The sequence below is a fragment of the Vulpes vulpes genome, chromosome 1 (genome assembly GCF_048418805.1).
Source record: "Vulpes vulpes isolate BD-2025 chromosome 1, VulVul3, whole genome shotgun sequence".
Taxonomy (NCBI): domain Eukaryota; kingdom Metazoa; phylum Chordata; class Mammalia; order Carnivora; family Canidae; genus Vulpes; species Vulpes vulpes.
In genome coordinates, this window is record NC_132780.1 from 127,496,213 (window position 1) to 127,513,199 (window position 16,987).

Sequence of the window (16,987 nt, forward strand, 5' to 3'; positions counted from 1 at the left end):
TTTTCTTGCGGAAAAAAAGATTAAGACAACCAATAGGAAAGAAAAAGTAAGTTTCATGTTAAGTTTAATTCTTTTTCTTTTATCTCTTTTTCCTTTAATAGTATCATTGCAATATAATCAATATTTTTTAACCAAAAATATAGATTAAAGGTCTGAAAACTGATATAGTACTAGTACACTTGAGGAACAACAAGATAGAGTATTTGAGGTTTAGGGCTTTTCAGGATGTGAGGACCCACCTGGAACCCAGAGTTGTCATAAAGATTATTTGAAACTGAAGACATTAGAGATTCAACGAATAATAATAATAATAATAACAACAACAACAACAACAACAACAAAGCTTTCCTGGAGCTTCCCTTATCTAAACAAAAGAAGCAACTTTGGGAAGTAAGGCAGTCATAAATCCCTTCTCCTGGAGAGTACTATGGCTTTGAGATGGAAAGACTACTCTTAGGTATACAGACAAACATTATCACAAACTTTCTTCTAAAAATCTATTTATTTATACCGTAGAAGGTTTTTCTTTCCAACTCTTTTCTCCATACTAAGTTAGGTATATAAGCCACTAATGAGCCCTACTTCTTTTGCTGGCTCCTCCTAGGTATATAAAATAAATCCTTTCTCATGTGAATCTGTCTTTTGTCAGTTTAAGCTACAGGCCCCAGCAAGTGAAACTAAAAGGTTAGAGAGCCAAGTTTTTCCTCTTCTACAAAGAGGCTAGAATAAATCTTAACCACTTAATAGCTGTGTAACTGCCATTATTACTTAAACTTTTTGTGCCTTTGTTTACTCACCTGTAATGTAAAATGGAGATTATTTATTTATTTATTTATTTATTTATTTATTCATGATAGTCACAGAGAGAGAGAGAGAGGCGCAGAGACAGGCAGAGGGAGAAACAGGCTCCATGCACCGGGAGCCCGACGTGGGATTCGATCCCGGGTCTCCAGGATCGCGCCCCGGGCCAAAGGCAGGCCCCAAACCACTGCGCCACCCAGGGATCCCTGTAAAATGGAGATTAACAGTGCCTACCTTATAGGCTTCATGGAAATTAAAAGAGTTCATAAATGTAACTATGTAACTATGGCTAGTACCATATTTGGCATACAATTTTTTTCTATTATATTCTATTACCTAACCCATAGGAAGTTCTTGACAGATCAGGAACTATTTACCAAAATTTTGTAACTTCTGAATATGGAGTCAAAAACAAGCAGAGTAATTCTAGGGCCTGTGTTTGATTAGAGCTATAGATTCTGAAAGATAAAAACTTACTCCTACCAAAAGCTTACCTCTTTGCTCTTTGTCTGCTTGTATGAATACCTGTATGTCAGACTATCAATGAGGCAGAGAATCCCAAGGGATTCATCATTAGTAAAGTGAAGATACTAACTGCAGAGAGATGAATGATTATCAGTGTTAGGTGACTACTTTATACTTCTAAATCTGAGCCTTCAACTTATATCTTTGGCCTTCATAGCAGTTACACATCGATGATGTGGAATATATATTTTTATAAAGTGTTGTACAACAAAAATACAGTTATTAAAAATACATAATAAAATGAAACATAAAACTATACCATCACTGCCTTATAAACAAACAACGTATAAGAAGCAATACAACAAGGAGGAGACAGGTGCTTTCAAAGTACCCAAAAGTTTTAAATTTTAACTCCTATTTTTGGTCTTCTTCTTCTTCTTATTTTTTTTTTTTTAAATCTATGATGTCATTTCTTCTCTGCCCATCTAAATCCTATCCATTCTTTAGTTGCCAGTTAAACCCCAACCCTACTTTATGATATCTTTTCTCATGTTGACAACATAAAGTACTTCTCTTTGAATTCCTAAGGCAAAGACTGCCTTCTGTGCTCTACTGGTACTTACCTTGTTTTTATCAGGCAACAGTACCATAGATATGTTAAAAGAATACAGTAAATGTCAACACTGCCAGACTAAGCACTCACTAAAATATTCCCAGTGAGAAGTATTTAGATTTTGAAGGTAATAGAGGACTGAATCCTATTACTAGCTTTGTTATGAGTCTATCTCATTATCTGTATGTAGAGATATAGCTACATATTTAATAAGGCTCTAGAGCAAGCTTTAAATAAATAATAAACAAACAGGCACCTAAATATAGAATTATAAACTGTGTTAAGTGTTATAAGAAAAATACTGCAGTGCTATCAGAAATAGAACCATGAGAAAGAGCCAGCCATACAAAGAACAGGGAAAAAGAAGACTCTAAGAAAGTAGAGGATGATCTGAGAATTAGGATAGTATATGATGCGATAAAGGGTCTGAAAGAAGACCCGTACTGTTAGAGCCTAAGAAGCAAAAGAAGGAATAGAGGGCATGCAGTGATCACACGTGTTTTGATGTGCTCAGTCACACAGTGCCTTCCTTGCAGGTCCTATTAAAGGTCCTATTAAATTATTCAGAGTTCAATGAAAATGTTTTAAGTGGGAAATGACACAATGACACACAAACTTTGTATTTAAAAAGATCATTTTGCTTAATGAGCAGGGAAAGGATTGGAGAGAATCAAGAAAGAACTTGTTAGAGGCTATTAGAATAGTTTTAGGTAAGAGAGGATAGTGGTTTGGCTAGGGAAGTAACTAGCTGACACAGAGATCAGAAAGGAAAGGGAGGTCAAGGAAGACCCTGAGGCTTCTGGCTTAAGAATCAGTGGAGGTGTCATGTACTGAAATGGTAAAATAATTGTTTCAGGCATGCTCAATTGCAAACACCATAGAGAAATACAGCTGGTGACATCAAATAAGATAATAGTAAGTTTGGCACTCAGGAGATATTCAGAAAAAAACCCTCCACATCTGTAAGAGTAACTAACATAAGGGTCTAGCCTAGAAAGAGAAACACCTACTGAACAGTAGCTACTTGAATAATCAAAGTAGAATGCAAAATCTCCTTGATAAAAGAATGGCTCCATCAAGAGAACAGTTTAAATTTTAATTACAACTGAAGAAAAAGTAACAACTAAAATATCAATCAGAAAGCTTCATATAGAAGTACAGAAATCACAAAAAAGAACAAAAGAGAAGACTAGAGTACAAGCACAGAAAAAGATAATCTAAAAGGAAGATTCTCGGGCCCAATCAATAACTATTCAAGGAAAACAGTAGCCCACCCTTCCCAACCATCAATGGCCAAGTTTATCTAGTGCAGACAGATAGAAGTTAGGCTTAGTTAAAAGGTGCTAAATATAAAAAAAATGGTAAAGTTAACTATCCTGGTTCTGGTCTATGCTTACCAAACATTAGAGCACAGCTCTTCTTTCTATCAATTTTTAACTCCTTATTAAATACAACTGCGACTCAGAAGATTCTTTCTTGATAAACATTAAATAGAATGTTTGAATTTGGATGATATTGAATCAATTTTCTATCATGTTGATTTACTTCCTTTTAATTCAGTAAAGTTTTCTTGAACATATAATTTCAAGCATTTATTCTCTTTACAAAATTTTGTTTAGAAAGTCTAATTATGTATATATTTCATATATATCCTTGCCTGTCTTCCATTGCCTAATATTTTCTAATCTTTTAAAAATCTCCTTATTTGTTTCATTTTATTTTTCCTCTTGTATCCTCTATTGATTTTTCTGCAGTGTCTCTTTGTCTTTGAGCTCAATTTAAGAAATTGCTTTCTTCTTTCTTGGGTTTTGCTATCTCAAAATCAATCTCTTGGGTTGTGAAGCCATTTTTCCATACAGTTCTTACACTTCTATTTAGTGGTCTTCTCTCAAAGAAATGAATGCATTAATTGTTGAAAACATTAAGATCAAATTTTTATCTCATCTATGCCAATGCTTTTTGTGTGTGTATGTAACTAACTTTTATGTGTTGCTAAGTTTTGCTGTTTGTTTTCACCAGTTCTTATTAATATCTTTGTATGAATGCAGGGACAATTGCTTTTTAACTACTTAGTACTGAATAAGTGGATTTTAGCTGAACCAGAAAGTTAAGGGGTGCAGGAGGGATGGAAGCACAGTATCTTCATGGCCTTTGAAACCAAAGGACTGTCACATTATCTGATACTTGTATTAAGACATATTCCTTTACTCCAAAACTACTCTTCTCTAAACCAAACCACATCAAGGATGGCTTCTGTTTTAGCATGTTCACTCCAATTCCCATGAAGCTTGCCAAAACCGAAGGATGAGGTTTTTATACCTCAAAGAAGTTCCTCACCTTTAGAGTGAGTAATTTTCTGTCGTTTTCTAAGTTCTGCCACCACTGAGAATTCTCAGCATTCCATGTTTTTACTCTTCTCTCTTTCTATGTAGCTTCTGCTGGATCTCAAGTTGCATAAGCAAGCTTTTGCCTATATTTTGTTGTCCAGGGCTTAATGTGAGGTGGAGTTGTATCAGAAGTGCATGTATGTTTTATTTTCCTTGTTGCTTTTATATGTTTTCTGAGGCCAGATATTGACTTGCCTTTGAACATACCTAAATAGTCTAGATTCCTTATGCACATATATAAATGAGAGGCCTTCTATTACACTGGGAAGCCAGTATCTTAGTACATATTGATAACTTGGCTTCCATACAGTATACCTATAGGGCAAGAATGTGCTGGCCAGAAGATTAAAAGCATGTGTGGTCCCAATGGAGGTTTTGTTTTTCACTGAATTAAAAACTTGACATTCTGATTTCATATATTAGTCTCTGTTTGGTTAGTGTGAATTTACTTGGAACTTATCTATTATGTAAATGGATTTCTCTTTGTTCAGTTAATGGACCTAAAATGCTGAGGTTAACAACAATACATATTATGAAATAGCAAGGAAAGCCATACATGCTACTTTGATTAGCCAAAAAAATGTATTTGGTTTTGTTACAAAAATAAATCCTGACCTAAGAAAAAAAATAAATATTAACAGTTGCTAAATCAGAAATTATTTCACTGACTCCTTTAGTCACATCATCCCTTCCTTCTTCACCTTGTTGTTTGTGAACATTACCTGCTGTGCTATGTATTCTTCTGGGTGTTTAAGCTTTTAAAATTCCACTGAGGTTTTACTGGAGAAGTGGTTATGTTGATGTACACTAGAGTTTTACATACATTTAAACATGGCATGACCTAAAATTTTCCATTACCACTTTCTTTCCCAAGGAACTTAGGTCACGTCCATGATACTTAATTATCTAGAAACATACTACATTCCAAACTTGTATTTTTCTCTCTTTATTTTAAACAGCAATAAGGGCTATTAAAAACATATCTTAAATCTTGATATAAACAATATAATCTAATTCAAAAGTCAGAAAAGGGGATGACCTAATTTTCTTTGGCAATGCTACCTATCATTGCATATGGTTTTTATGATCCTTTGGGATCAATGAGTTAATAACACGGATATGTGTTTGATTAGAGGACAGATTTTAAAAAATAATCACTTGAAAATTAATCCAGTAACAGTGAAATACTCAAATTCCTATAGCCTACTGACCACACTTTGACATGGGTAGTGAACTATAGGTTCAGACTAAACAAATACTACATTAATAAGAGATCAAAATATAAAAAAGTTAAGCTTGGAAAGTTAAACATTATTAAAAGGAAGAATTCTAAAAACTGAAATAAACAATAAACAAGAATTTTACTACCTTCAGGCCGATACTGTGCAACAATCGTGACAGCTTGGCCAGCATTTTTTAAAGCAGCTGCTGCTTGCTCATGGCTGGCAGTTCTGAGGTCAACACTGTTTACCTGTAAATCAAATCAAATCTTAAATTTCAAAGAAATTATTCACACTGATTAGAAACCACAATAGCCTACATTTTGAGTAGCACAGATAAAATTACTATCAATGAAAGCAATTTTATTCACTAAGAGTACTTTGCTTATAATCAAGTCAGCAATGCCGAAACATTTTCTTCTAGGTTTTCTGGGAAGTCGTCTACCAATCTCTTGGGAAATATACCTTAATTTGATAACACGAAATCTCAATAAATGTCATTATTTCATACATAACTCATTCACTAGAAACTCATTTCTAGTTCATTTCACTAGAAACTCAAGCAATGGAGAGTTTTTCATTTTGTATGCAGCATCCTTTTGACTTCTGCCTTACTTTCACTCCTACTACTCATTTCAGTTCCAATTCTTTTCCCCAAACTAAGGTCCCATTCTTTTGGAGTAACAGGAAGGCAAGTATTTAAAAGTATTAATACAGCTCAGATTTCAGGGACTGATATTTAAATAGAGTAAATATTATTAAATGAACAAGGAGACATGTTTTGAAGACAGAGCACTTCCTTGAGTGAAATAATTAGTGATCAATTCAACTCAAGAATAAACAACTTCATTCTTATTTCTGAAATGCTGCTGATACCTAGTATATACTGCAAGCACACTACCTTAAGACATTGTACCTTTCCCACTATTAGCAAAACTTAAATGGAAATTCATGGTAGCATTATATTCAAATGGTAGTAACTTTAAAATCAAGTTGTTTTTCCCTCTAAAAACCAGCAGTGAATGGATTACAATAATGCTTGAAACCTTGATCAAATATTTTTGGAAAGGAAGAACTGTCATGCAATTCTTATATGAAAGCATGTTTTGTCAACATCAAGTCTCAAACCTGTTAAAGACCACATACCAATTTTGGAAAAAATGACTAGGAGTCCAAAAATTCTTGGGATTATAAAATTTATATAAAAGAACACTTTAACCATGTAAAGACCTGATATTTGATATTATCTACAAAGGATGTCATTATGCAGGTAAATTAAAATAAACACACATAAAAAAAGTTTTCATTTAAATTCCAGTTAGTTAACATACAGCATAATGTTAGTTTCAGGGGTACAATTTAGTGATTCACACTTCTATAGAACACCCATTGCTCATCACAAGTGCACTTCCTAATCCTCATTACCTATTTACCCCATCCCCCTGCCTATCTCCCCTCTAGTAACCATCGTCGGTTTGTTTTCGGTAGTTGAGAGTGTTTTATGGCTTGCTTCTCTTTTTCCCTCTGCTCATGTTTTGTTTCTTAAATTCCACGTTTAAGTGAAATCATAGGTATTTGTCTTTCTCTGACTGACTTACTTAACTTTGCATAATATTCTAGCTTCGTCTATGTCTTTTTTTTTGTTTTTAAGATTTTATGAGAGAGAGAGAGAGAGAGAGAGAGAGAGAGAGAGAGAGAGAGGCAGAGACACAGGCAAAGGGAGAAGCAGGCTCCCCATGGGGATCCTGATGTGGGACTCGATCCCAGGTCTCCAGGATCATGCCCTGGGCCAAAGGCAGCACTAAACCGCTGAGCCACCTGGGCTGCCCTAGCTTCGTCTATGTCTTGCAAATGGCAGGATTTCGTTCTTTTTTATGGCTGAGTAACATTCCATTGTGTGTGTCTGTTTGTATAAAAATATATTTAAGAGTATTTTTACATCTACATACATAAGGAATATTGGTTTGTTGTTTTCTCTTCCCATTAGGTCCTTGGCTTCAAAAAACAATAATATTGTGCTCATAAAATGAGTTGGGAAGACTCTTCATGTCTATTCCTTTTTTGGGAGGTTTGTGAACGACTGGTGTTAATTCTTCTTTAAAGGTTAGTAGACCATACCAGTGAAACCATCTGGTTCTGAGCTTTTACCTTTGCAAACTGTTTTATCAATTCAGTCTCCTTAATTGTAACAGAACTATACAGATTTTCTATTTCTTTTTGAGTCAGTTTTAATAGTTTGTCTTTTTAGAAATAAATCAACAATGGTATATATATATGGTATATATATATATAATATATACTACATTATATAATCTATAGAACACATTCATTATAATTGTACCTTGTTTTTAGTAACAATTTTTATCTTCGCTTTCTTTGTATATTAGTATAGTCAGTCACTCGGTTTCTTGATTACTGCTTACATAGTATATTTTTTCCAACCTTTTAGTTTTAATCTTTGTTGAAAAGTAAACTACTGTTGAACCAAAAGTGTGTCTATCATAGTATATAGTTGATTTTTTTTAAAGGTTTGAGAGAGGGAGCACTCAAGTGCATGTGCAAGGAAGGAGAGGGGTGGAGGAAGAGGGAGAGAATCTCAAGCAGACTGCCCAGGGTGTGTGGAGCTCAACACAGGGTTCAATCTCACCACCCTGAGATTGTGACCTGAGCTAAAATCAAGAGTCAGCTCAACTGACTGAGCCACCCAGATGCTCCCTGGATCATGTTTTTTTTAACATCTACTCTATTTTTTAATTAGAATGTTTAATTCAGGGACACCTGGATGGCTCAGTGGTTGGGTGGGCATCTGCCTTCAGCTCAGGGCGTGATCCCAGAATCTGGGATGGAGTCCCACATCAGGCTCCCTGCGAAGAGCCTGCTCTCTCTCTGCCTCTCTCTCTCTGTCTCTCATGAACAAATAAAATCTTAAAAAAATGTTTAATTCATTTACATTTAATGTAGTTATTAAAAGTTAAGAATTATGTCATCTATTTTTGCTATTTGTTTTCTTCACGTCTGATCTTTTTTGTTCCTTTATTCCTCCATTTCTACCTTCTTTTGTTAAACAAGTAGTAACTAGTGTACCGTTTTAACTTCCTTATTATATTTATTTTCAGTTATCTTAGTGGTTTCTCTGGATTATAAACAACATAATAATCTACTCTGGATTAATACCATCTTAATTTCACTGGTATATAAACTCTGCTCCTATGTAACTCTGTGCCCTCTACTCGCCTTGAGATACTATCACCATATAAATTACAGCTTTATAAAATGTGTGCCCATCAGCACAGATTTAAATTATTGCTTTATTTAGTGGTCTTTTAAATCAGACTGGAGAAAAAAGGAGTTACTAACAAAAACTACACTTACACTGTTTTACATATATACCTATGTAGTTACCTTTAACAACACTGTCTATTTCCTCATTTGGATTTAGTTACTGTCTATTGTCTTTATTTTAATCTAAAGGATTCTCTTTAGTATTTCTTGTAGGACAGATCTAGCAGAGATGAACTTCTTCAGCTTTTGTTTACTTGGGAATGTCTCGATTTGTTGTTTGTGAAGGGTAGTTTTGCTCCTTGATATAGAATCCTCGGTTAATAACTTTTTTTCTTTCAAAACCTTGAGTATGTCTTCGGGTTTCTGTGTTTTTTTTTTGATGAGAAATCAGCTGCTCATCTTACTGAAGATCCCCTGTATGTAATGAATTATTTTTCTCAACTATCAAGATTCAATCTTTGTCTTTCGACAGTTTGATTAAAATAGGTGTATGATATGGATCTCTTCAAGTTTATTCTACTTGGAGTTCAATATGCTTCAGAGATATATCCTATACTTTTCATCACATTTTGAAAGTTTTTGGTCATTCTTTACTCAAATAATCTTTCTGCCATTTCCTATCTCTCCTGTCATTTTGTGACTTCATTATGTATTTGTTGTATACTGGATGATATTCCACAAGTCTCTGAGGCTCTTAATTTTTTTTTTTCCTGTTCTTCATCTTGATAATCTCAAGAGATGTATCTTGAAATTGAAGAAAAAAATGTTTGCTGATTTTTTTCTTCTGCTAGCCATAGCCACTGTTGAGTTTGTCTACAGCATTTTTGCATTTCAGTTATTATATTTTTCAGCTCCAGAATTTCTATTTCGTTCTTTTTTATAATAGAAATCTCTTTATTGGTATTCTCTACTTGCTGAGCTATTGTTCCTTTTTCCCTCCTCTCTCATTATTTAGTTCTTCGTACATATTTAAAATGTCTGATTTAATGTCTTGGTTTAGTAAACCCAATGTTTAGTTTTCTATTGATGGCTTTTTTCCCCTGTGTACAAGGCCATATTCTCTTGTTTTTCTGCAGGTCTCAGGATTTTTGTGTGGAAAACTAGACACTTAAAAATCATATAATGTTGGAACTCTGGAAATCAGATCTGTCTTCCTGCCAGGGCTTGTTATTGTTGCTTATTATAGTTGTTTTTGGTGATCTTTCTGAATTCTATGAAGTTTGTATTTTTTGATGTGTATGCCAATGAAACCTCTGCCTAGTGTAGCTCGGTGGTCAGTTAACGAGTAGAAACAGATTTTGTTAAATCTCTCTGCTAAAGGGCTCTGTGTGCATGTTGGGTAATGCCTTTAAAACGCAGGTAGGCAATTGTTAACTCTGCTTTAATTGTCACTTCCTGTCTACTGAGAGCCTCATGGTCAGTCACAGGTGAGTTTAGGACCTTTTTAGGTCTTTCCTGAGTATGTAAAGAGTCCAGGACATACATGTGTCTGGGAGATTCCAAAGAGTATGTTGGAGTTTATCAAAGGCCCTAATGGAGAGCCCATTCCCATTTATCCTTTTGAGCTTTTGATTAACCTACTGTTTGCCTCATCCAATGTCTCAGGCAGCCATAATGTGCCTATAATTTTGACAAGTACCACGGCTTTTGCTTTGGGGCACTGATTCAGTTCAATACAGAGAGCCTTGCATGTGGGATTTTAAAGAACCACCAGACAGGTCAAATTATGACAATTCTCTGGGAAAGAGGCTCTGAAAATTCTATTCCCATCCTGCTCTCTAGTAGCTGTGAGATTATTGGTTTTCACTATAAATATGGACTATTTCTCAAGGCTAATGTGATGCTGGAGAGCAGACGATGGGACTTAAGCAAGTTAAAACTCCAAAAGCTCACTCTTATGAAGATTCAGTCTTTTTTTTCTTTCTTTTTTCTTTTTTTTTTCTTTTTTTTCTTTTTAAAATAAACTTCCTAAACTGCTGCAAGCCTTTGGTTAATTTCAAGTCCTGAACAACTTCTGAATTTGGGCTACTTTTCTCACTTTCAGAGAAGAGAATTTTTGTTGAAGTCTTTTGGGTCACTTGTGATCTAAGATTCTTAGATCAAAATTTCTGGCACATGTAAATTATTCTATATCATACTTGTCATAACTGGAAATAACAGTAATACCTAATTTATACCATACTGAAAACTATAGTGTTCTATATATGTAAGGAATCTTGATTTCAAAAGCTTCTTTCTTCAAGAACATTAAATTTATCAAAAAGAATATTTTATAAAACCTATGATTTATTTTCATGCTTTCCTTTTATTTTTTTAAAGATTTATTTATTTATGATAGACACAGAGAGAGAGTGAGGCAGAGACACAGGAGGAGGGAGAAGCAGGCTCCATGCCGGGAGCCTGATGTGGGACTTGATCCCGGGACTCCAGGATCGCACCCTGGGCCAAAGGCAGGCGCCAAACCGCTGAGCCACCCAGGGGTCCCCTCATGCTTTCCTTTAAAAACAAAATTTTTTTTAAAGATCTTATTTATTCATGAGAGATACAGAGAGAGGCAGAGACACAGGCAGAGGGGGAAGCAGGCTCCTTGCAGGTAGCCTGATGTGGAACTCAATCCCGGGACCAGGATCATGCGCTAAGTCAAAGGCAGAGGCTCAACCACTGAGCCACCCAGGGGTCCCTCCATGCTTTCCTAAAAAACTTATTTATAATTTTCCCAGTAATGTGGGTTATCATTAAGAACATCAATTTGAGGGATGGTCTTTAGAGCAGTAGTTCACAAAGTTTGGTCCTGGGAATAGCAACATCAGTTATCTCCTGAAAACTTGTTAGAAATATATATATATATATTTTTTGAAATACAGAATTTTAAATCCTACCCAAGTCATAGTAAATTTAAAACTTCAGGGATGGAGTCTAAGAATCTGTTTTTTAACAAGGCCTGGACAAGGCCTGGAGGTGAACCTGATTCAAGTTGAAGACTGAAAACAGCTAAATTTTGTCTAATGAGGTATTAAATTAGTTTGTTCCTAACAAGGCTATTGCTTTCAGGGTATTTCTCTAAAGAAGCTTAGTAAACATTAAAATTTTAAGACTACTAATGCATACAGTCTAACATAAAGCTGTATGTAACTTACACTCACATTAGGGTGAGCAAGTGGCCTGGAGTGTCTGGGATTTTCAGTTTTAAAATTGAGACTAAAGGCAATTCCAGACATGGTGCCTTCAGTGCTAAAACTGGGAAAGTTCTGGGTGAATGAGTCTGTGTTGGTCAGGCTAACAGTCTAGCAGTATGTCAGTGACCCATATAAAGTTGTCCCACGTGGACAGTTTAAAAAACATCTATTTTTGCTTTGAATTTTTTGCACCTAACTCTAAGCCAACTGAAAATTTATTTTAACACAAGGTGTGAAGTGAGGCTCTAAGCTAATTTTACTCCCCTAAACAACTAGCTAATTTGTCTAACATTTATTTTTAACAAATTCATTCCTTTCCAACAATTTGTCCTTATCATACTATAACTTACTTAAAAAATTGCAGTAAGATGTAAAAATGTGAACAGTTCAGTTGTGTCAACAACTGTATACACCCATGAAACGATTCCAAACAAGATATATACCTTTTCCATCATCCAATGCAGAAATGTCCATCGTACCTCTTTATAATCAGTACAATCATCAGCAACTGACTTCTACCAATAGAAATTATTGTCTACTCATGATTATCATGTAACTGGAATCTTACTGTATGTATTTTTGTGGTATTTTTATTCAATGTAATGTTTTATAAGGTTATCTAGGTAGTTGTGTTTTAGTAGTTTGTTACTTTTTGTTGGTGAGTAGTGCTGTGTAAATGTACTCCAATTTACTTAGGTATTTTAACTACTGATAGACACTTGAGTCATTTCTAGATCTCAATTATTATTAAGGCTATTATGAACATTTCTGTTAAGTGTTTCTGTAGACATGATTTCTTGGGTAAAATCTGGGTGATATGGTTAGTTCTATGTTTAATTTCTCAAAAACTTCCTCCAAAATTCTTGCAGTGATTGTACAATATGCCCACCAGTAATGAATGAAAGCTACCAGAGCTCCACATCCTCACCAATGTTTGTCATCAATTTTTTTCTTTAGCCATTCAACTGGGTGGGATATGGGATATGTGCTGACCTCCCACAGTTAAAAGTCCACATATACCTTTTGACTTTTCCAAAATCTTAAATAATAATAGCCTATGTTGACGAGAAGTCTTACCAATTTGTATGTTATATGTATTATATTACATACCTTATTCCTACAATAAACTAAAGAAAACATTAAGAAAATTGGTGGTGGTGGGGGGTCTGGGTGGCTTAGTTGGTTAAGCATCTGACTCTTGATTTCAGCTCATGTTAAGCCTTGCATTGCATTGGGCTCCCTGCTCAGTGGGAAGTCTGATTGTCTCCCTCTCTCTCTGCTGCACCCTCACTCATGCATGTGCTTGTTTTCTAAAATAACAAATCTTAAAAGAAAATCATAAGGAAAATACATTTACCATACTACATTGTATTTATCAAAAAAATATGGATATAAGTGGACACGTGTAGTTCAACTTCGTGTTGTTCAAGAATCACCTGTATCTCATTTAGGCATAATTTACGTTCAGTAAATTAATCTTGGTTTACAGTTAAGAGTTTTGACAACTGCATGTTGCACAGACACTGTCACAATCAAGACACAGAAAAGTTAAATCACACCCATCCAAATTCTTATGAACACCTTTATTCACTGTTTTTTTTTACACTGCCCTGATGCCTCACGTTAAGTACCTTTTCACGTGCTTGTAAGTCATTCATATATATTGTTTTGTGAAATATCTGTTTAATTCTTCTGCTCATTTTAAAAACTGGGTTACTCATATCTTTTTATTGTTTATTTGTAGGAGATATTTATGTATTCTGGATACAAGACTTTTGTCAGACACACAGACACTAAGAATATTTTTTCCTACTCTGTTGCTTGCCAATTTGGTTTTTTAATGCATCTTTTTAAAGAATATTTTTTCCTACTCTGTTGCTTGCCAATTTGTTTTTTTTAATGCATCTTTTTTATGGTTAGTATTGTATGTGTCTTGTCCAAGAGATTGTTGTCTACTGCAGGGTTGCAAAGATATTCTATGTTTTCTTCTGGGATTATGGTTTGGGCTTAACATTTAGATTTATAATCCTTGTAGAATTAATTTTTACATCTGGAGTAAGATGGGATTGAAGTTCATGTTTTTCCATATAGATATTCAGTTGTTCCAGCAGCATTTATTAAAAAGACTTTCTTTTCTGAGTGTCTGGATGGCTCTGGCAGTTAGGCATTTGACTTGATTTCGGTTCAGGTCATGATCTTAGGGTTGTGAGGCAGAGCCTTGCACTGGGCTCTCTGCTTAGCAGGGTCAGCTTGACATTCTCTCCTATCCCTCTCCCCTACTCCATTTGCACTTTCTCTCTCTCTAAAATTAAAAAGACTCTCTTTTCACCACAGAATTTAGCCCCTTAGTCCTATTTAAGAATTCCTAGTCTAATCCAAGTTTACTAAGTTTTCATGTAGTTTTCCTAGAAATTTAATTCTACCATCCATTTCAAATTAATTTTTATAGATGACAAGTGGTAAGGACACAAATATCTTTTCTTCTTCTTTTGTCTACTTTATCAATTATGGAAGGTGTTCAAATCCCCAACTGTGACTGTAGACTTTTTGATTTCTTTCCTTAGTTCTGGCAATTTTTGCTTCATATATTTTGAAAGGATTATTAGGCACATGCACACTCAACACTGTTGTCTTTTTTTAAATCATTATAAAAATCTACCAATAACACTATTTGTCTTGAATTCTACTTTGCCTCTCAGGAATATGTCACATCATCTTTCATATGTTGTTTATATAGTTTATTTTCTTTTACTCATCTAGAACAGGAGTCTTTATATTTATTTAAAAAATTTTTACTTCTCTTTTTTTTAAGATTTCATTTAGGTATTCATAAGAGACACAAAAAGAGAGGCAGAGACAAAGGCAGAGGGTGAAGCAGGCTCCCTATTGGGAGCCTGATGTGGGACGCGATCCCAGGACCCTGGGATCATGTCCTGAGCTGAAGGCATGTGCCCAACCACTGAGCCACCCAGGCATCCTGAGTCTTTATATTTTAAGTAAATTTCTGGTAAAGAGTATATATTTGGGTCTTAGTTGTTTTTTTTTAAACCAAGTTGACAATTTCTGCATCTTAATTAACTGCAATGTAGATATTAACAGAGTTGAATTTCAATTTCATATTGTCATATTGCTTTTTATTTACCCCATTTTTCCTCCTTTTCTGCCTTTGTTTGTCAGAAGCATGTATTTTTTTTCATATTTTATTTTATTCCCTGTACTGAATTTTTAAAACTATAGCCTTTAAGAGTATTTTTAGAGCTTCCTCCAGAAATAACATGTAAATATGATAGTCCACTTTCAAAGAATTCTGTATCACTTCACAAATGTATAAGAAACACTAGTATAAGTCCATTTTCCCTGTCAGTTGTGCTCTAGTGCCCTTATATTTTACTTCTACATGTCATAACCCCGTAGTATATAATGCAATTTTTTGTTTTAAATAGCTAAAGTCTTATAAAATATGTATAATTATTTTTTAAAAAATTTAAAAAATGTATCTTTTGTATTTATTCACGTACCCTTTCTGTTACTCTTAATTTCTTTCTGCAGATCTAGGGTTTCATCTTGTATAGTTTCTCCTTACCCAGAACAATTTCTTCCAGAATTTCTTGTAGGTTTGCCAGGGACAAATTCTCTAAGCTACTGTCTGTTTGAAAATGTCTTTATTTTAACTTCATTTCTCATAAATAATTTCACTGGATATAGGACTCTAGGTTGACAGTTTTTTCCTTAAGCACTCTAAAGATATTGTTCAATTGGCTTTTGTCTTCTAATATTTCTATCGAGAGGTCACTTGTCATTTGTACTGTTCCTATGTAGGTAATAGGCTGTTTCTAAGACTGCTTTTAACAAGTGATCTTTAGTGTAGCTTTCTAGTACTTTAATTATGATGTATCTAGGTCTAGTTTGCTGAGCTTCATAGACCTGTGGGTTGGTATTTTTCATCAGTTTCAGAAAATTGTCATTGTCTTCAAAGACTGTCTCCTCTTTAGTAGACTGATACTGTTCCATAGATCTTGGATACTCTGGTCTGCCTGCTCTTCCCAAATTTCTATACACCCCTTATGTTTCACCTTGGGAACTGTTATCTGTCCTATGCTCAAGTTCACTGATTCTTTCTTTTGTTGACAGTGTGCTAGTAAGTCTTTTAAAAAAATTTTTCATTTGTGGTAGTTTTTTAAAATTTCTAGACATTCCATGGGATCCTTTTTTTTTTTTTTTTTAAGATTTTATTTATTCATGAGAGACAGAGAGAGAGAGAGAGAGAAAGAGAGGCAGAGACACAGGCAGAGAGAGAAGCAGGCTCCATGCAGGGAGCCCGATGCCGGACTCGATCCCAGGACTCCAGGATCATGCCCTGGGCTAAGGGTGGCGCTAAACCGCTGAGCCACCCATGGATCCCTGGGATTCTTTTTTGTAGTACTAATGCCTTTGTCTAAATTCTCTAATCTTTTCATACATATTTTCTACCTTTATTCCTATATTCTTTAGTATTTTTATCATTGTCATCACGATCTTATCATAGTTATTTTCAAGTCCCTGTTTGATAAATTCAACGTCTGAACCTTCTCTTGATTTAATTCTATTGACTGCTTTCTGTCTTGACTAGTCTTTCTTTCCTTTCTACATGTCTTGTAATTTTTTTTTTTTTGTAATTTTTAATTGTAAAGTAGACAACTTCAGATAAAATAACAAGAGAGGCTGAAACAAATAATATTTAAACCATTGTGTCTGGGCCATGACAGTGGGGGAGCTGAAACTGCATTTTACTGTGGTTTTAATTAAGTTTAGTTTCATATCTTTTGAGAGCAAGATTAAGACTCTTTCCCCTCAGGGATATAAGACAGGAATACTAGCACTAGATCCTGGAGCTTACCAGGATCACTTAGTATTTTACAGCTGACCTAATGACTTTTAAAACTGAATGCTTTATAAACCTGCTGCAGCTTTCTGAGCTGCTGGTAACTTCTCTTTGTTTTCTAGATCTGTCCCAGGCTTGCTGTGTCTTGGAGATATCATTCCATCCACACAGTCTCAGAGAGC

General features: G+C 34.7%; 1 protein-coding gene across 31 annotated transcripts in view; it reads right to left on the reverse strand.

Annotated features, from left to right (window-relative positions):
- Window positions 1-16,987, reverse strand: part of DLG1 (discs large MAGUK scaffold protein 1) — a 228,720-nt gene that overhangs the window by 51,496 nt on the left and 160,237 nt on the right. For all 31 annotated transcript variants that reach the window (XM_072726180.1, XM_072726293.1, XM_072726258.1 and 28 more), the window contains one exon: window positions 5,635-5,737. In XM_072726180.1, the coding sequence (XP_072582281.1) occupies window positions 5,635-5,737 (103 nt within the window). The remainder of the gene's footprint in view (window positions 1-5,634; window positions 5,738-16,987) is intronic.